At 37.1% G+C, this 17,499-nt stretch overlaps 1 protein-coding gene across 1 annotated transcript in view; it reads right to left on the bottom strand.

The window, feature by feature from the left end:
- The window catches only part of MEGF9 (multiple EGF like domains 9), an 85,543-nt gene that overhangs the window by 29,187 nt on the left and 38,857 nt on the right, over window positions 1-17,499 (bottom strand). Inside the window, exon 2 of the mRNA XM_044265029.1 lies at window positions 14,023-14,224. Within this exon, the coding sequence (XP_044120964.1) occupies window positions 14,023-14,224 (202 nt within the window). The remainder of the gene's footprint in view (window positions 1-14,022; window positions 14,225-17,499) is intronic.

Below are 17,499 nucleotides of genomic sequence, written 5' to 3'. Positions count from 1 at the left end.
AAGCTTGGGCTCCAATATTTAATTATTTCTTCTCATTAGTAATTTGGTAAAAATCATCCTTACCTACCTCATCCTTACCTTACCTACAGGATTGTTGCTAGAATCAAATGAGAAAATGTACAGGAGATGAGAATACTAGTTCAGATATTAGTTATTAACATTACTTAGAAACCTACTGAATTTATAAAAACAGGAGCAAGCCTGAAATACCCTCACTGTTAAAACACATGGAATATACCATACCACAGAATTCATTTAATATATAAAGAACCATAATCATGGAATTGATCATTTTTTTTAAAGATTTTATTTATTTATTTGACAGACAGAGATCAGAAGTAGACGGAGAGGCAGGCAGAGAGAGTGGAGGAAGCAGGCTCCCTGCTGAGCAGAGAGCCTGATGCAGGGCTTGATCCCAGGACCCTGAGATCATGACCTGAGCCGAAGGCAGAGGCTTAACCCACTGGGCCACCCAGGTGCCCCAGAACTGATAATTTTTTAAACTAGCCCTATATACTTTGAATGTCAAAATAATCATGGCTAAAGCATTTGTATCTTTTTTATAGGAAATCTAGAGAAACTTCAAGTCAAGATCTCTCTTTGGAATTGATAAATTTAGGTATTTTGAATGGAAACCAAATTCAAGGGAAAAAAAGATGAATAGTCCCATATTCTCTCTACCCTCTAGGAAACATATTTCTTGCTATAAAAAAAAACCCAATTGAGATGGAACAAGTCATGCTGATTTAATTTTCTTTCAGGGGACACAGGGGAAGACAAAGCCTTCTCTGTGGGAACAAGTGTCCTTCTATTTCAGCCTAAGTCTACTAACTAACATAAGATTTAGAAGATTTTCTTTTAAAACTTTATAGGAAAAAAAATACTTAAAACATTAAAAGAGGCTATGAATTGGATTGTATATTCTAACCACAATGCCATACATCTAAAGTGGCAGATCTCCATGCCAGCAAAGTCCGTTAATTTTCTTACTGTGATTCCTTGTCTGCACCTAAGACTAAGAATTATCACTAGGGCCAGCTACATCTTCATAATAAGACAGTAATACTATCCATATTCCCTTGACTGACTGCTCTAAATAATAATTCTATCAACTTTTTATTTCTAAATAATGTTAGATGTAAAGAAAAGTGTAAAGATGGTACAGGGAGTTCTTGTATACTATTCACCCAACTTCCCCTAAGGTTAACTTCTTATATAACTATGGCATATTCATCAAAACTGAAAATTAACTGTGCTATAATGCTATTAAGTACACTACGACTTTATCGGAGTTCCCTAATTTTTACATTAATGTCCTTTTTCTGTTCCAGGAACCAATCTAAGATATTATCTTATGTTTGTTTACAGGGCATGTCTCCTTAGCTTCCTCCATTCTGACAGTTTCTTGGTATTCCCTTGTCTTTTATAACCTTGAAGCTTTTGAAGAGTACTGATTAGTTATTTTGTAAAATGTTCCTCAATTTGGGCTTGTGTGACGTTTCATCATGATTAGACTGAAATTATGAATTTTAGCAAAGACTATCTCAGAGGTAACATGCCCTTCTCATTCACTGCATTGTATTAGGGGATACACGACACTATATACATGACTTATTACTGATGATGTTATCTTGATCACTCAAATGATAACTCTTCATGCTAAGAATCTGTCTGTATAGTAGCTAAACTTAGAACGGTTACCAGGTATATGTAGAAAATAGGCAGAGATTCAGCCATTCAATTAATAAACACTCAAAAAAACACTCAATTAATAAACTCAATTGATAAAATAAAGGCAGTATAGTCAGGTATTGGTTTGACTTGTTTCTGTCACTTACTAGTTATCTGTTTTGGAGCAAATTACTCAAGTCTCAGTTTCTTCATCTGTGAAATGAGACTAGTTCCACTTCAGTCAGTTGTTGTTTTATCCTTAGAAGTTAGAATATATAAAGCACTTAGCCTGGCACAGAGCAAACATTCAATAAATGTTAATACTGTTCATTCTGGGGTTGATGGTGGTAGTAATAATGTTAATATTATTTGCCAACTTGTGTCATAATTTCATCTGAGAAAGAAGTCAAATTTTAGGACATAAAAGCATGATGTGTTTATAAGATTTTTACACTCTTTAAGTGTAGTAAAGTGTCCTGAGAGATGCTTAGCTACAGATTAAATTGTGGTTTCTTTCTTCCTTAGCAAGAGAACTTTGCAACAGCATTGCCATTTGGGCAGGAAGAGAAAATAATCTTAAAGCAGATTTTTCCATCTGGGTGAAGAATCACTTGTTTAGGCTTCTTTAGTTGTGTCAGTACAGAGTGAACAGGCCCCACTGTCCTGAGACAAAAGTTTAGCAAGAACTTTGTTATTGGGGAGGGAGGGAGACTTGGGGTTTGTTAGGTGAAGATTCTATGGAAAGTCCTCAACTAGAACACTTGGAACTGGCTTGCACACTGAGATACAGCTGCATGTATAAACCGAAGGAGCTGACTGTTAAGATCTAGAACTCTAGAGCCCTAATGTAGAGCCTCCCTGAAAGAACTTGGCACTGAGGAATGGGTTCATCCTCCCTCAAAGAACTGCTCTGGCCTCTTTAAGGATCTGGAACAGTGAAAGCATCATTACATCATTACATCACCTGTCAGGTTGTCCAACCTGGCAATGCCATACAGGAGTGGGAGCCAGTAATGGCAGTGAACTATTCAGAATCCCGTTCCCCTGATACTTAGCATCAGAGGACTAACTCTTAGAGTTATTGGAAAATGAGTAATTAATTGCTGGAGAATGGGTTGCCTCAAAAGGAAAATGGGTTGCTACTGAGGCATATGAGTCTCAGAGTAATTAAGTGGAAAAATAAAAGAGGTGTGCCTACATCTGAACCTTGTTTGTGGAAAAGTCTGCCACTTATATAACCATTCATCTTTCCCATATGTATTATACTGGCTACCCCCACAGGCCTCTCTACAAAGATTAATAGTTTTTAAACTCTCAAAAGGTAAAGGGCCCTTGGAATTATTTTTAGCTGCACAGAAAGAACATGGGTGTGGGGACCCTGCTTGACGCTCCGCAGCAAAGCTCAGGGGGGATCAAATGCCATGCAATGCGGTGTGTGGCAGCAGCTACTGAAGCATGTAGGAGAGCAGATTCAGTCCCCGCAGCATGCAACAAAGGCAGAACGAGAACACAGGGAGAGAATATGGGCCTGAGAAGGAACCTTTGGACTGAGCGATTCCTTAAATACAATTTAGAAATACAAACTACCTTTAGATTTGTGGATACGTAGTAGCACGAAAAATCACAAACTTGCTAGGCAATTATGCACAGAAACCCTGCTATCATGGGGCATATCACCATTTTCACTATTGCCCACTGTCAATTTTCTCTCTGTTCTAATTATTATCCTAATTTTGGCCCTCACTAGTTTTCATTCTGCCTCTAATTGCCCCCTGCTTATATCCACCCATTCTACTACTGCTAGGACACAGTGCTGATCTTCCTTCTGCTTAAAAATTGCATCATGAATAAAAGCCAAATCATTTATCTGGCCCTTGAGGCCCTCTGTGACCTGACCCTAGCAGGACTTGCCAGATTTATCTCCTCTGCCCCCACTTCTCTTCCACCTTACATCCTGCGTAAGCACATCTCTGAGACATTAATCTTCGTCTTTCCTGTTTTCTAACATCCTTTCCCACTTTGTCCACTTCTGTAAGCCTAATCCTTTCCTATCTTCAAAACTGAGGTCAAAAGTTATCTCTTCAACGAAATAATCTCTGATATTTTCAGCTATAAGTGAGGTCACCCAGATTCTTAATCCCCTTAATAATTTACCCTTATAGTTCATGATGTCGGTCAATTTTTACTTCCTATTATAATTATTTCTATACTTTTTTAGTGTCCTTCCTAGATAGGAAGCTCTTTTGGAATAAGGCCCATTGTCTTACTAATCTTTTATTCCCCACAAAGTCTAGTAAAGTATCCTGCACATAATTTGTTATATAAACACCCTGATACCAAATACTGCAATTTGTATGAACATCATTATTTGTATTATTAGCATATATACATCTACATATTTGGGAGAGTCTCTCAGCAGAAGCCAAACAAATGAACTTTTAACATTATCAATAACTAAATTTAAGCTTTAAAATATTTCTTTCAAAAATCTCAAACTGGCCTTAAAGTGGCTTAATAAAATAATTAAAAAGAGTCTGCAGCATGGGTTAGGGAAAATACCCTGTTTGATCAACAGTCACTATACCAACTCACTGTGACATGTTATTTTCATGTTCTCAAAGGTCACCAATAGCTGGAAGAAAGATGTGTTGTGTTTTTTTCCATTCATTTGACTACAGCTGTTATCTAGTTAATAATTAGAAGACCAGGAAAGCAGAACATGCCCTGTATTGAATGGAGGATTTAAAATAGAAGTGTACTGAAAAACACACAGAGCCATCTTAACTGTAATAGACATACATTATTTACACTTAAATTCAATGCTCTTGGTGCCTTTTTCTGAATGAGCCCTGTCTAGCCATTTGTTAACATTCAAATTTTAGTCTAATTTCTTTTACCATAAACTTAACAGGATACTTGGTATAATGTGCTTAAAACATCTTCTAACACATAAGCCATTGGCACTGTATGAACATTTTTTGAAACAAATTAATCATGATAGGATAAGGGGGTCAATTACCTGCTTTTGACTAAGACAGCTACCTTTTAAAATTCTACCTTCAAGGAAAAAAACGTAAAAGTGAATTTTTTTTTAAAGATTTTATTTATTTATTTATTTGACAGAGAGAAATCACAAGTAGTTGGAGAGGCAGGCAGAGAGAGAGAGAGGGAAGCAGGCTCCCTGCTGAGCAGAGAGCCCGATGCGGGACTCGATCCCAGGACCCTGAGACCATGACCTGAGCCGAAGGCAGCGGCTTAACCCACTGAGCCACCCAAGCGCCCCCGTAAAAGTGAATTTTAAAAAGATAATTTAAACTAGATATTCGTACCATTGCCAGAATAACTGGGATACAGAATAAAATTATTTTTAAATAAAATTAAAGCTGTAAGGCTCTGCTCTATTTTCCAAAGGAATAGCAGAATATCCTAGAAAATTTCTTGAGTTTGTTACACAATGGATATGCACCTATCTTATCAGATATCTCTATCTGAATATCTCATAATTACTTCAAAATGAACACATTTGAACCCTAACATCATCATCTCCCTCCAACTTGCTAAGTTTCCTGTATTCTTTATCTAGTTAATGGAATATCTCTTCACTTATGTGCCCAAGCCAGAAAGAAACATGGGAGTCATCTCTACTGCTCTCTTCCTTACTCCATATGTACCAACAAATACCTAGCCTTGTCACATTTTATTCTCCAAATACCTCTTATATTGGTTCCCTTCTCTCTTGTACCATTGACAATACCAATGCCAGTGTCCAGTTTCATTGGTCTCCTCCCCTGAGCTCACTCTCTTTTATCTACCATATTTCTGACAGAGTGATTTTTCTTTAAAGATTTTTATTTATTTATTTGACAGAGAAAGAGATCACAAGTAGGCAGAGAGGCAGGCAAAGAGAGAGGGGAGGAAGCAGGCTTCCTGCTGAGCAGAGAATCCAATGCAGGCTTCGATTCCAGGACCCTGAGATCATGACCTGAGCCGAGGGCAGAGACTCAACCCACTGAGCTACCCAGGTGCCCCAGAGTGATTTTTCTTGAAAGCAAATCCAACATCACTCCTTTTTTGATATTCTTCAATGGATAAAATTGGGCCTTTTATGGTCTGGTCCTTCTTATTCTTCATTCATTCATTCTATTCATTCATCAAGTATTTACTGAATCTACTTTGTGCCAGGCACTGTTCTAAGTGTTAAAGATAACAACAGTAAACAGAAAAAGTCTCATCTCATCATTTCCCACTCTCCTTCAACCCTTTTCTTCTACCACTAACAAGTGTTCTTGCCTTTGAGAAATAGTGAGACACTTGCACTCTACTGAAGATGCCTTGCTATTTCATACAAATTTCTACTTCTCTTTCAGGTCTCAATTTAAATGCAACTTTTTCACTCAACACTTCCCTGAATCTCCTGTGCATTTTTCTGAATACTCATATTTTGTTTGTGTTTCTGTCTTTCCACAAGGGTCGTTCAACATCTGCAAATCAATCAACATGGTAGAGCACATCAATAAAAGACAAGAACCATATGACCTTCTCAATTGATGCAGAAAAAAACATTTGACAAAATAGAACATCCATTTCTGATTAAAACTCTTCACAGTATAGGGATAGAGGGAACATTCCTCAATATCATAAAAAAACATCTATGAAAAGCCCACAGCAAATATAATTCTCAATGGGGAAAAGCTGAGAGCTTTTCCCTTAAGATCAGGAACAGGGCAGGGATGCACACTCTCACCACTATTGTTCAACACAGTACTAGAAATCCTAGCCTCAACAATCAGACAACAAAAAAAGACATAAAAGGCATCCAAATTGACAAAGAAGAAGTCAAACTCTCCTTGCAGAGGACGTGATACTGCATGTGGAAAACCCAAAAGACTCCAACCCCAAATTACTAGAACTCATACAGCGATTGAGCAATGTGGCAGGATACAAAATCAATGCACACAAATCAGTTCCTTTTCTGTACACTAACAATGTAACTGTAGAAAGAGAAACTGAGGAATCAATTCCATTCACAATAGCAACAAAAACCATAAGTATGATACCTAGGAATAAACCTAACTAAAGATGTAAAGGATCTAACCTCTAGAAACTACAGAACACTTATGAAAGAAATTGAGGAAGACACAAAAAGATGGAAAAATATCCATGCTCTATCTTTCCACTGACAATAAGTGCCATGAGCACAGGGATAATGTCTTTGGACACAGAGTTGGCAAGGGCAATGCCTTTATTGAATGAAATGAATGAATGAATAAAATGACACAGCTTTCCTCAATTGTTAATTGTTTCCAATAATCAAATTACTTTTTCTGTATCTCCCAGAATTATATGCAAAGTAATAAAGAAGAGTTTACACAAGCAGCTGTTACTCCAAATTATGACACAAGCGATGATTTATCTGAGTCTCATGTGAATGTGTGCCTCAGAGGTTTGCCATCTTTCTATTCGACATTTATTTCGTTATAAGTTGACTTCATGAGTAAAATTTTGCCCTCTGTCCTGGGGCATATTCCCATAGTTAAGATGCAAAATAATAAATATTTCAAAATACACTCAGGGTATGGCAGCAATGACAGATTTTATGTAAAAGGATATTACACCACAGCAGAGCTTCTTTGTTATCCTACAGAGACAGTCTATAACGATGCACCTACTATAGATGCATTTTAAAAATCTCAAATCATTATATAATTGCCTCCATGTAAAGCCAACCCTGACAATATTTTAAGGGCTGTAGTAAGAGATACAAGCTCTCACCAGGCAAGCTGATTTTTGAGATAAAATGTTATGTGATTTCTTCACTCACTTATTAAACATATGTCCAAATATAAATCAGGAAAACATTATAAATGCACTGCAAAAGCAAAAATGAAAAGATATCATAGACCAACTCCCTCCCAATTAAACAGGTTGGAACATCAATGGTGCTGTGCGGGGGTGGCCATCTGTCAGTACATAAAGGACTTTGTGTTTGCACATAAAGACATTGCTCAACCCACATCTGGTTCCCATAGCCAAGTTCTACCCTCACTAGGGCAACTCCCACTGAAAATATAGGGGCATAAAGAACAGAGAGATGAATTTTTTAAAAGCCAGCTGTTTGTTCCATGAGCATTAGATGTACAAGAGAATCCGGATAGAATTGAGTCCACTCTTCTACTTCCATTTGTTTTTAAAAAGAGAACAGGGAGGTGGAAACAGAAAAGAATTTTGAGTAGGTGTTAAGAGCTCAGATTTCTCATCTCATGGTATAATCTTAGGAAATTCACTTTAATCTGCATGGTTTTTTGTCTCCTGATAAGGTCTTCTTCTCAGCCCTCTGCCTTCCCAAATCATAATTTAGAAGGCACATCTCGGTTCCCACCTCCTCTAGAAAGCCTTTTCCCTTATTACTTCAGTTTATTCTTTTCTCGCTTTAGACTATTTGACCTAGAAATTCAGCATGTATTTATAAACTTTTGTATTGTCTTCTAGTAGTTTTGTGCCCTTTTGTCTAGCATAGGTTATAGGTTTCTAGACAAGAGCAAAAGCAATATTGTTTTACTCCAGAATTTTTGCTCCTCTTTGTGAGTTAACAATCTTATAATCTAACATATAATTTACATAATTTTAGTATGTATAATCTAATATATCCCAAACTCTAGTTCCAAGTTACAAATGTTTCAATCCCAACACTTTTACTTACTGGTTATTACTCATAAGTTAGGCAATTTACCTAGCTTCCAATTTATTTTCCTGTGCAAATGAGAATTATAATAATAGTGTTTGCTGATACAGTTGCTATAGGGATTAAATCAACTGTTACATGCCAATGAAGGGCTTAGGATAGTGCCCAGCATGTGTTTGATTAACTTTAACTATTATTATTATTATTACTAAATATAGATTGTTGGGGTGCCTGGTGGCTCGGTTGGTTAAGCATCCAACTCTTGATTTTCGCTCAAGTCATAATTTCAGGTTGTGAGATCAAGCTCCGCATTGGGTTCCAAGCTGGACGTAGAGCCTATTTAAGATTCTCTTCCTCTGCCCCTCCACACTTATCCTCTCTTTCTCTCCTCACCTCTTTAAAAAAAAAAAAAAAAGAAAGAAAATACAGATTGTCCAATTTTAAGAGGTTTAACATGTTTGTGAAAATGGAGGAAAATAAACTTTTTTTTCCTGTTAGAATGAACAATTTCTTCTTTAGCCTACCAACAAAAACAAATACCCCAATCCCTCCTCATGCACAACACAGGTGGACTTAACCCTCCTCTTTGGTGAGTCACCAATTCTATTCATCATGTTTAAAAAAAAAAAATAGACTCAACCTCTACGGAGTTATTGAGCTGAATCTATGTGGCAGTCATAATGTAAGTGGGGACACACACACACACACACACACACAATTCAAGTCTCACAAAAATCCTTCAAGTCAAATATATAATTTACAGATGAAAACACTGAGGCTCAGAGAGTTCAGATATCTAATTTTTTTTAATTTTAATTTTTTATATTATGTTAGTCACCATATACTACATCATTAGTTTTTGACATAGTGATCCAAGATTCATTGTTTACGTATAACACCCAGTGTTCCGTGCAATACATGCCTCCTTGATACCCATCACTGGGCTCACCCATCGCCCTACCCCATCCCCTCTAAAACCCTCAGTTTGTTTCTCAAAGTAGCCTCTCATAGTTTGTCTCCCCCTCCGATTCCCCCCCTTCACTTTTCCCTTCCTTCTCCCAATGTCCTCCATGTTATTCCTTATATTCCATAAGTATGAAGGTTATACAGTTAGTAGGGGCTAAACTAAGAATAGAATCAAAGTCACTGATTTCAGATTCCACTTCCTTTCTACTACACATACGCTACTTGCCTACAATTTCCTTTTTCCTTAACTCATATAATTTATAGCAGAGCAGAACACAGAGGTGTTTCTTCATAGTTCACCCACATGTTCTTGCCAAAGTACATAGTCCTGCAACTTCCCATTTCTGTTCTTCTGGTCTTATGTCAATTTAACTTCCTTTCTGGTAGTGAGAAATGCACTGTTTACAGCTGTATTTAGAACTCCCAAACCTTCTTTCTAAAGACTTCCTTTGATTACAGGTTTTTAAAGGACTTCAGTGATGTGCTGTTTATTCTGACAAATTGCCTGACATTCTGAAATAACACTGTTAAAATTTTTTAAATTAAATATTACTCTGCAGTAACCCACAGAAAAAGATTAAGGATTTATCTCAAAAAATTAATATACCTAACTTTGGGGCCATAGACAATCAAGAAATAGGGCAAGTAAAACAAATAAAGATTATTGGAAGCAAGGAGGAAGGCTTATTGGAAGAGAGGTCAAGAAACTGAAAGGCCAAAGCATTGAGATCATCTACAGATACTGAAATCATCCAGGATTTTGACAGATGTCATGGCAGAAAGACAACAGTGAGCCATGGATAAGAGATGAGGGGTGGTTCCTGGTAGGGGAGCAGCAACACAGAGTAGAGCAGCATGCTCTGCTGCTAAGAGCTTCAGAAGCAGGGTTTTAGAAAGGGAGAAGGGAGAGCACTCTGCAAGCAGCAATGAGGAGCAAGGAAGATGATCTACTCCAACTCCAGGTCTTAAGATAAGAGGAACCAGAGAGAGAAAACAGACATCACTTTTAAGGGCTGCAGGGGAAACAAGGTCCTTTCCCATGGCAATTAGAAGATGATGGTAAATGATGTGAAAAATCAACATACTTTGACTGCATGCAGATATTATAAAATTACATGTTATTCATAAAAAAAGACCTACTAAGGATAGGTACATCAGGTACACAGAGAAAACAGTCCATATAGATCAAGTAATAATAATAATAATAATAATAATAATGCAGGTATCTTCTCCCTCCTGCTTAACATCAAGCATCCATTACTGAAAATCATATATTCTACATGAAACGCCAATAAAAAACCCATTTTCCAATATTTCAAATGAAAATAATTACAATCCATTACCTATCATCCAAAAACTACTAACCAACTTTCTAGAGTGTAACTAAAACACAATAAAGCACCTGTAAATAAGTAGCAAACTCCCTTGTTAAGATGTATAATGCCTACGACGTCCCTTCCTGATCCAAAGCAATTCTCATGGTTGTCACCAGAGGCCTCATATGCAGTAACATGTGCACATCCTCTTTGTTGACATGTGGTGCACTTTACAGATTGTTTACATGGCATTCTGACATTACCCCAGTTACATCTGGCATTTAATACAAGACTTCCCACATGTTACTTTGTTTAAAATGTGGTATATGACATTATTGAGTTTCTGGGATATAAATACAAATTTTTCTTCTATAACCATCAGCCAAAACACATTGAATTGAGAGATAAGAACATTCTGGGATATTTGGGTGTTAAATACCAAGAACCTTTCTACTAAGAAAAACAATTGTGTAAGTATGAAGTCATTCTGCTTCAAGGAATAAGCACTTGCTTGTTACATTTGTTCAAATGAATTGAATGGTAGCTTTGGTGTGTAAGTTATGTAAGTTAACTGTACCCCCTAAACATCAAAATTCTCATATTCAAAGTGGGAAAATAACAGTGCTCTCCTCAAGGGAGTTTTTTGAAAATTAAATGAGATAATGAACGTAAGTGACCTAGCATAAAGTATATGCTCAAAAAATGGTTTCTACTAGTATTTTTATTATATGTCTATAAAGTATGGGTTGTAAAAACTGACATGTGAATTTTCTTGTTTGATCCTTAAAACAAAACAACTCTATACAAGAGAGAAACAGGACATGGGTTATAACCACCACTGCACAAATTAAAAGATAAATCCTTTGAAAAGTAAAGTGACTTTCCCAAAGCTATGTGGTTACCCGGCAATATCTACTAGGACTGGAATCCTAAACCAGGGGTTAGCAAACTTTTTCTAAAAGACCCAGACAGTAACTACGTTACGTTTGCAGGCCACACAGTCTCTGCTGCAATGAGTCAACTCTGCCACGGCAGCACAAAAGCCATCACAGATGATATATAAACAAGGGAGTACACCTGCATCCCAATGACACTTTACTTACAAAAGCAGCAGCGGACTGGATTTGGTTCACGGCTGTAGCTTACCGACCCCAGCCCTGGATCTTTGAGTTACTAGTCCAATGCACTTTTCCACTATTCTCTAGTTACGACCTATTTTCAGAACAGTGTTTACCCTATGTCACTTAATGGCATTAACTGTCGGGGGAAAAAATCAGAAATAATTTATAGGGCTGCCTGGGTGGCTCAGCCACTTAAGCATCCAACTCTTGGTTTCAGTTCAGGTCACAATCTCATGGGTGGTAGGATCGACTGAGCCCCTTGTAGGGCTCCATGCTCAGCAGAGAGCTGGACTGAAGATTCTTTCCCCTGCCACTCCCCCCACTCACATGCCACCTCTCTCTGTGTGTCTAAAATAAATAAATATTTTTTAAAAAGAAATAATCTGTAAAAGATCAATGGACACAGCAAGATACTACATGAATTTTAAAATTACTGTTTTTTCCTCCTCTCCAACTTTTAAAACTCCCTCTCAATGCTCCCCTTATTTCTTTCTCTTCTAATAAAGCAGTTTGGCCTAGAAGTAAACACTGTTTTATCTCTCCAAGGTTCTCAAGAAAAACAATGTGTTTGTAGAATCACATTCTAAAGGAAGCAGTAGTCATGCCATTAGATATTAGAATGAGCAAACTTATCCAAATCTCATCTTGTAAAATGGTAAGAAAGTTGAACCTTCTAAGGATAGCTTGTGCAGGCATGTTTTTATGGGAGCAAAGGGAGCAATGATAAGCAACTACTATATTCTCAGTCTCCAATAACAGAATGACTATCAGTTTTCTCATTACAGAAGCTGCAGGACATGGTGATAGGGACACTGGGCTTAGAATCCCAACTGAGACTTCTTCCTCTGCCACTTAATAAACCTGTGATTTAAAAACCCACGTAAAAAGAGTTCCAAAGCTTAAAACAAATAACTCTAAAAATATCAATCATCATAAACATTGATTATGGTTGCATTATAAACTTCTCTTTGCTTTTTACGGTTTTATTTATTTATTTGAGAGACAGCAAGCTAGAGAGAGAAAGCATGAGTGGGGTTTGGGGGCAGAAGGAAAGGGAGAAGCAGACTCCCATCTCAGCAGGGAGCCCAATGTGGAACTCAATCCCAGGACCCAGGGATTATGACCTGCACTGAAGGCAGGGACTTGACCAATTGAGCCACCCAGGCACCTAAAATTATAAACTTCTTAATCAAGTTCACATCCATATTTTTAATAGAGGTATGATATGATACGATATTGCATATCATGTGTATAGTATGATTTATAAAGCATCCAAGATAACTACTGCTTGTATAAAGGGACTTCTACCAAAGAGCTAAAAGTTCTTCAAAACTATTCCTTCATTTAAGCCAACAGTATTCCTTTGACATTAAAACAAACCAGAATGTATTGTGCGATGTGTGCTAGGCATTTTACGTGCATTTATCCATTTAACCTTCACAATGAACTTGAGGAGAAAGTGAGGCTCAGAAAAATGAAATAACTTGCTGAAAGCACAAAGCTCCAAGTGGCAAAAGATCTTGGATCTATACCCAAGTTAGCCCAATTGTAAAGCTTATGTTTTTATCATTACATAACACTGTCTTTTCAGCTTTTTGATTTGGGGTTCACAAAAAGCTAGGTGCCTCATAAAAGTCAAAGAATAATTACTTTCAATGTAGTAGAAGGCAAATCCTCAGATGGTGGGACACTGTTTTACAATATTAAATAGTCTCCAAATAACGTACTATTTTAAAGGTAATTTCCAGGTAATTCCTACTTAATCAAGTTTTGGTTCCCCCAACTGTGTTGGTGAAACCAGTCTTCTCCCCAAAAGTTAGAGAAATTAGGATATTACCAACTTTAAGCCTCGGATGAGCAAAGAAACAGTTCTGGCATTTGGATAAGAGACAAAATAAAGCAAAGAGTAAGTTTTCTGAAAATCCAATGGCATGTGAATAAACAACAAGAACGTTTCCACTGGAAATGCCAGGAAGTTATCACTTCCAAAAGGAGACTGCTTTCTCAATAATTTTTTTCCATGAAATTTAGAGAAATTATCACAAAGCAAAATTGGTGACCAGGTGCTTTTGAAGAGCTAGATCAGCAAATTAGAGGCTTTTAAATTTTGATATTAAGTACACAAAGTGAGGAGATACAAATATATGAAATATTTTATAAATCGATGCCTCCCTTCCCCCTTTATTTAAACCACTCTGGTCCTTGAGAACAAGAGCCTTTTCTCTTTCTTGAAAAAATAGCCTCACCTCCACCCTCTGCTGCTTACCTGCTGCAGAGCGTGCTGAGGGCTCCGTGTGGACTACAGTCACATGGCAGACAGAGCCCAGAAGTGTGATTCGGGTAAAAGCCCTCCCTGCAGGTGTCACAGCGGAGCCCTTGATAAGGTGGCAGACACTCACACTGCCCTGTGGTCTGGTTGCAGCGATTCACATCTAGGCTTCCCACCAAAGAGCAGTTACATGCATATTCTATAAAGGAGAGAAGAGAAGAGACATCAGTAGCTAAGATTTAATGCTTTCTTAATAAAATGAATGCTATTTTATTTTTCCTAATAAGTGTTCATGACAATTTTGTAAGGATGGAAAAACATGAATTTGGGTTCAAATTCACTTGCTGCCCCATTTATTGAACACAGGAAATACAGACAGTCAAGTATGTAAAACCATACATCACTCAATAATTATGAAGCTAATATTCTCAATGTCCTTGCCAGTAATCTTTATCTTCTAGCCTCCTACACTATACACTCCCATAGAGGGGGGTGGGGGAAATGGGGGAAATCCTGTATACCATTCAGTTTTTCTGGACTGGAAACCTTTAAAGACCTATTCTTACCTACACGGCACTGAGATCACATGCTGGAAATGGCAACATGTTAAATAATGAATACTTGCATTGTATAGCAGCACAAGTCTAAAGCTCAAATGGTTTACTGCGGTCACTTATTCATGTCAGAAAAAATTATGCTAGAGCTGGAATCATAAGCTAATATACTCTTCATAGGAAAGAATTCATGGAGAGTTGAAACTTTAAGGAAAGGATGAACAATTAAATCCCAGATGAGAAAGTTTACACAGTCATCTTGATCAGTGAGCTAAAACCAATCACAGTTTGAATATCTTTCCTAAGTTTTAAGATTTAGAAAAAGAACTTTCCTTTAGCTACATTTCAGAGTTCTTTGGATGAAAATATTTTGAAGTCCTTGGCTTTAGCCTTTAAATCTAGATGTATTTAAAGGTCAGCTTGAATTTGGTTTTGGTATTGTTTATACTCATTTTACCAAGAAAGTATTTTCAACATGGTTTGAAACAGTATCAACACAAATCATTGTGAGCATGTGAAAAACAAGTAAAGTCAACTGCAGATAAAATAAAACCTTGTACACAGTTTAGGAATAGCCCCAATTCCAAAATAGCTACAAATCTAGGTTTAACAAGTTCCCCCCCCCAAATCTAGCATAAATTATACTTCTGAGTAAAAGGCATATACATCTGAGTATACTTCTGAGGTAAGACATTATACTGATAAAAATGTAGTTTGGAAAAATAAATCTTTAATGCCATTTTTGATGATTTTTTAAAAAGTTACTGAATAAGTGCAAATCCAGGGTCTTAATAGGTCTTAATAGAATGTTATAAACGCATTTGCTTCTCTAGTCTGGAAAAGGAAATTGATATTCCTAATGTCATCACAAGCTGTTTATCCATACTAGTCAAAGCAAATGATTCCACAAAGAAATTCCCACTTGACCGTGCCCATACCAATCCATACCACCCACACTTCTTCAGTTCCTAACCTTTGGGTTCAGCTTATCTCCCTGCTCTTTCCATCTCTTTTAATCTGTAAATAGATCAAATGCATGAATATACATATATCGGTGAGTGATTTACTTTATGCATAATTCAAGTATGAGGGGTAAATTAGTTACAAATCTCAGAGAAGACTTCAAGATTTCTTAAACTCCAAATTAGGAAAGTTATCAGTAAACTCTCTCAACACAGTTAACATTCTTATTTTCACTAGCCTATGTAAGCATGACATTTCTTTGACAGAGTTACTTTCTTTCTCATTATTTCTAGTGTTTGGTGTGTGTGCATGCGTGTGTGTGTGTGTGTGTGTGTGTGGTTTTTGTAAATAAGGAAGCCATGTTTAGTGGTCTGAAAAGTTGCCAGTGACAACTTCATGGTAAGACCTACACTCTACCAAAAATGACCAGAATGCTTAAAATAACATTTTTCTTCTGAATCTGGCAGAATTTCAACATACATCCAATTCCTCCTGTTGGACCAATTTCATCACGAATTAAACTGACCAAATTATGTTGGTATGGGCAGAACTAGCTGAAGTGAAATGAACAGATTAAGAAAAATGTCTAAGGGGCACCTGAGTGGCTCAGTGGGTTAAAGCCTCTGCCTTCAGCTCAGATCATGATCCTAGGGTCCTGGGATTGAGCCCCACATCGGGCTCTCTGCTCAGCAGGGAGCCTGCTTCCTCCACTCTCTCTCTCTGCCTACTTGTGATCTTGATCTGTCAAATAAATAAATAAAATCTTAAAAAAAAAAAAAAGTCTAAGACTGAGAATTTTATTCTGTCATCTCCTTACTAATGTACTTCCATCTGAAACCTGGATCAGTGTTCCCAATCAATTAGATAAGTATTTTCAATAACACAATCTAAAAACTTTGAAGAAAAAAATTGTTTTTTTAAAATAAAGTTCTAATGGATAAACTTCAGTACTAATCAAGTTAATTAGCTATTTATACTTCTATAGAGCCTAGTCAATCTCTTCAATATCCTCTAAACATATTCTTTTTAGTCTCATCTTTGGACATTTGCTCATTCTGTCCTCCTTGAAATGCTCTGTACTCTTCACATATTCAAACCTATCCCCTATTTCAAGAATCAGCTGAAACTTACTCCTCCTCAAACTCTAATTCTATCATCCCTAGTGTAAGTCTGTAACAACATCTACTACCTATAACTCTCATATGCCAATAATTTAAAGAGGCAGTCAAGTGAAGCAGTTATGAGTACAGTCATCAAGGCAGACAGCTATGGGTTGAAGTCCAACTCTCATTACTAACTTTATGACCTTAGAGAAGTTAACCACCCTCCTGTGCCTTCCTTTTCTCTTCTGTAAACAGGGCATAATATAGTACCTATTACACTCAGCCCCAACCCCTAAGCTGGAGGTAGTCTGGGGTACTGTGAGAAGTAGTAGAACAGCTGGAAGAAAGAGATACTAGATAACATAAACAACAATTCAGATGTCAGATTCATAGGCCACTTTGTTATACCCTGTGGACAAGAAAGCCTGGGGTTGGGTTTATTACCATGGCAGTTTTTGACAATGTTTAGGAAATGGAGTTAGTGTCCCAACATTCAGAAATCCGAGTTGTAGGTTATCTAGGAAGAAAATAAGGGGTATAATATGTATCCTGAGCTTCATATATTAACGATATAGGTGCCTACAAATACAATGATGAAAAGAGAAGAGCTGCAGATGTGGTTTTAGGGAGGATGAAAAAGAGCATTTATTCACTTTATGCCCCTTGTATTAATCATCCTAGCAGTAGTGGAATACATGGCAAATATTTCAGCAAGAGGGACGACTCTCATGCCAGGAAGGGGGTTGATTTATGAGGACAAAATACACTATCGTGTTAACATTCCTCCCCAAATTAACCAAAGGAAAGGAAGTTAAACCAAAGCATACCAAATGCCAGGGGACATATGCGTCTTT

Source organism: Neovison vison, chromosome 9 (genome assembly GCF_020171115.1).
Source record: "Neovison vison isolate M4711 chromosome 9, ASM_NN_V1, whole genome shotgun sequence".
Taxonomy (NCBI): domain Eukaryota; kingdom Metazoa; phylum Chordata; class Mammalia; order Carnivora; family Mustelidae; genus Neogale; species Neogale vison.
The sequence above is the reverse complement of the archived record's forward strand: the minus strand, read 5'-3'. Positions and strand labels throughout refer to the sequence as shown.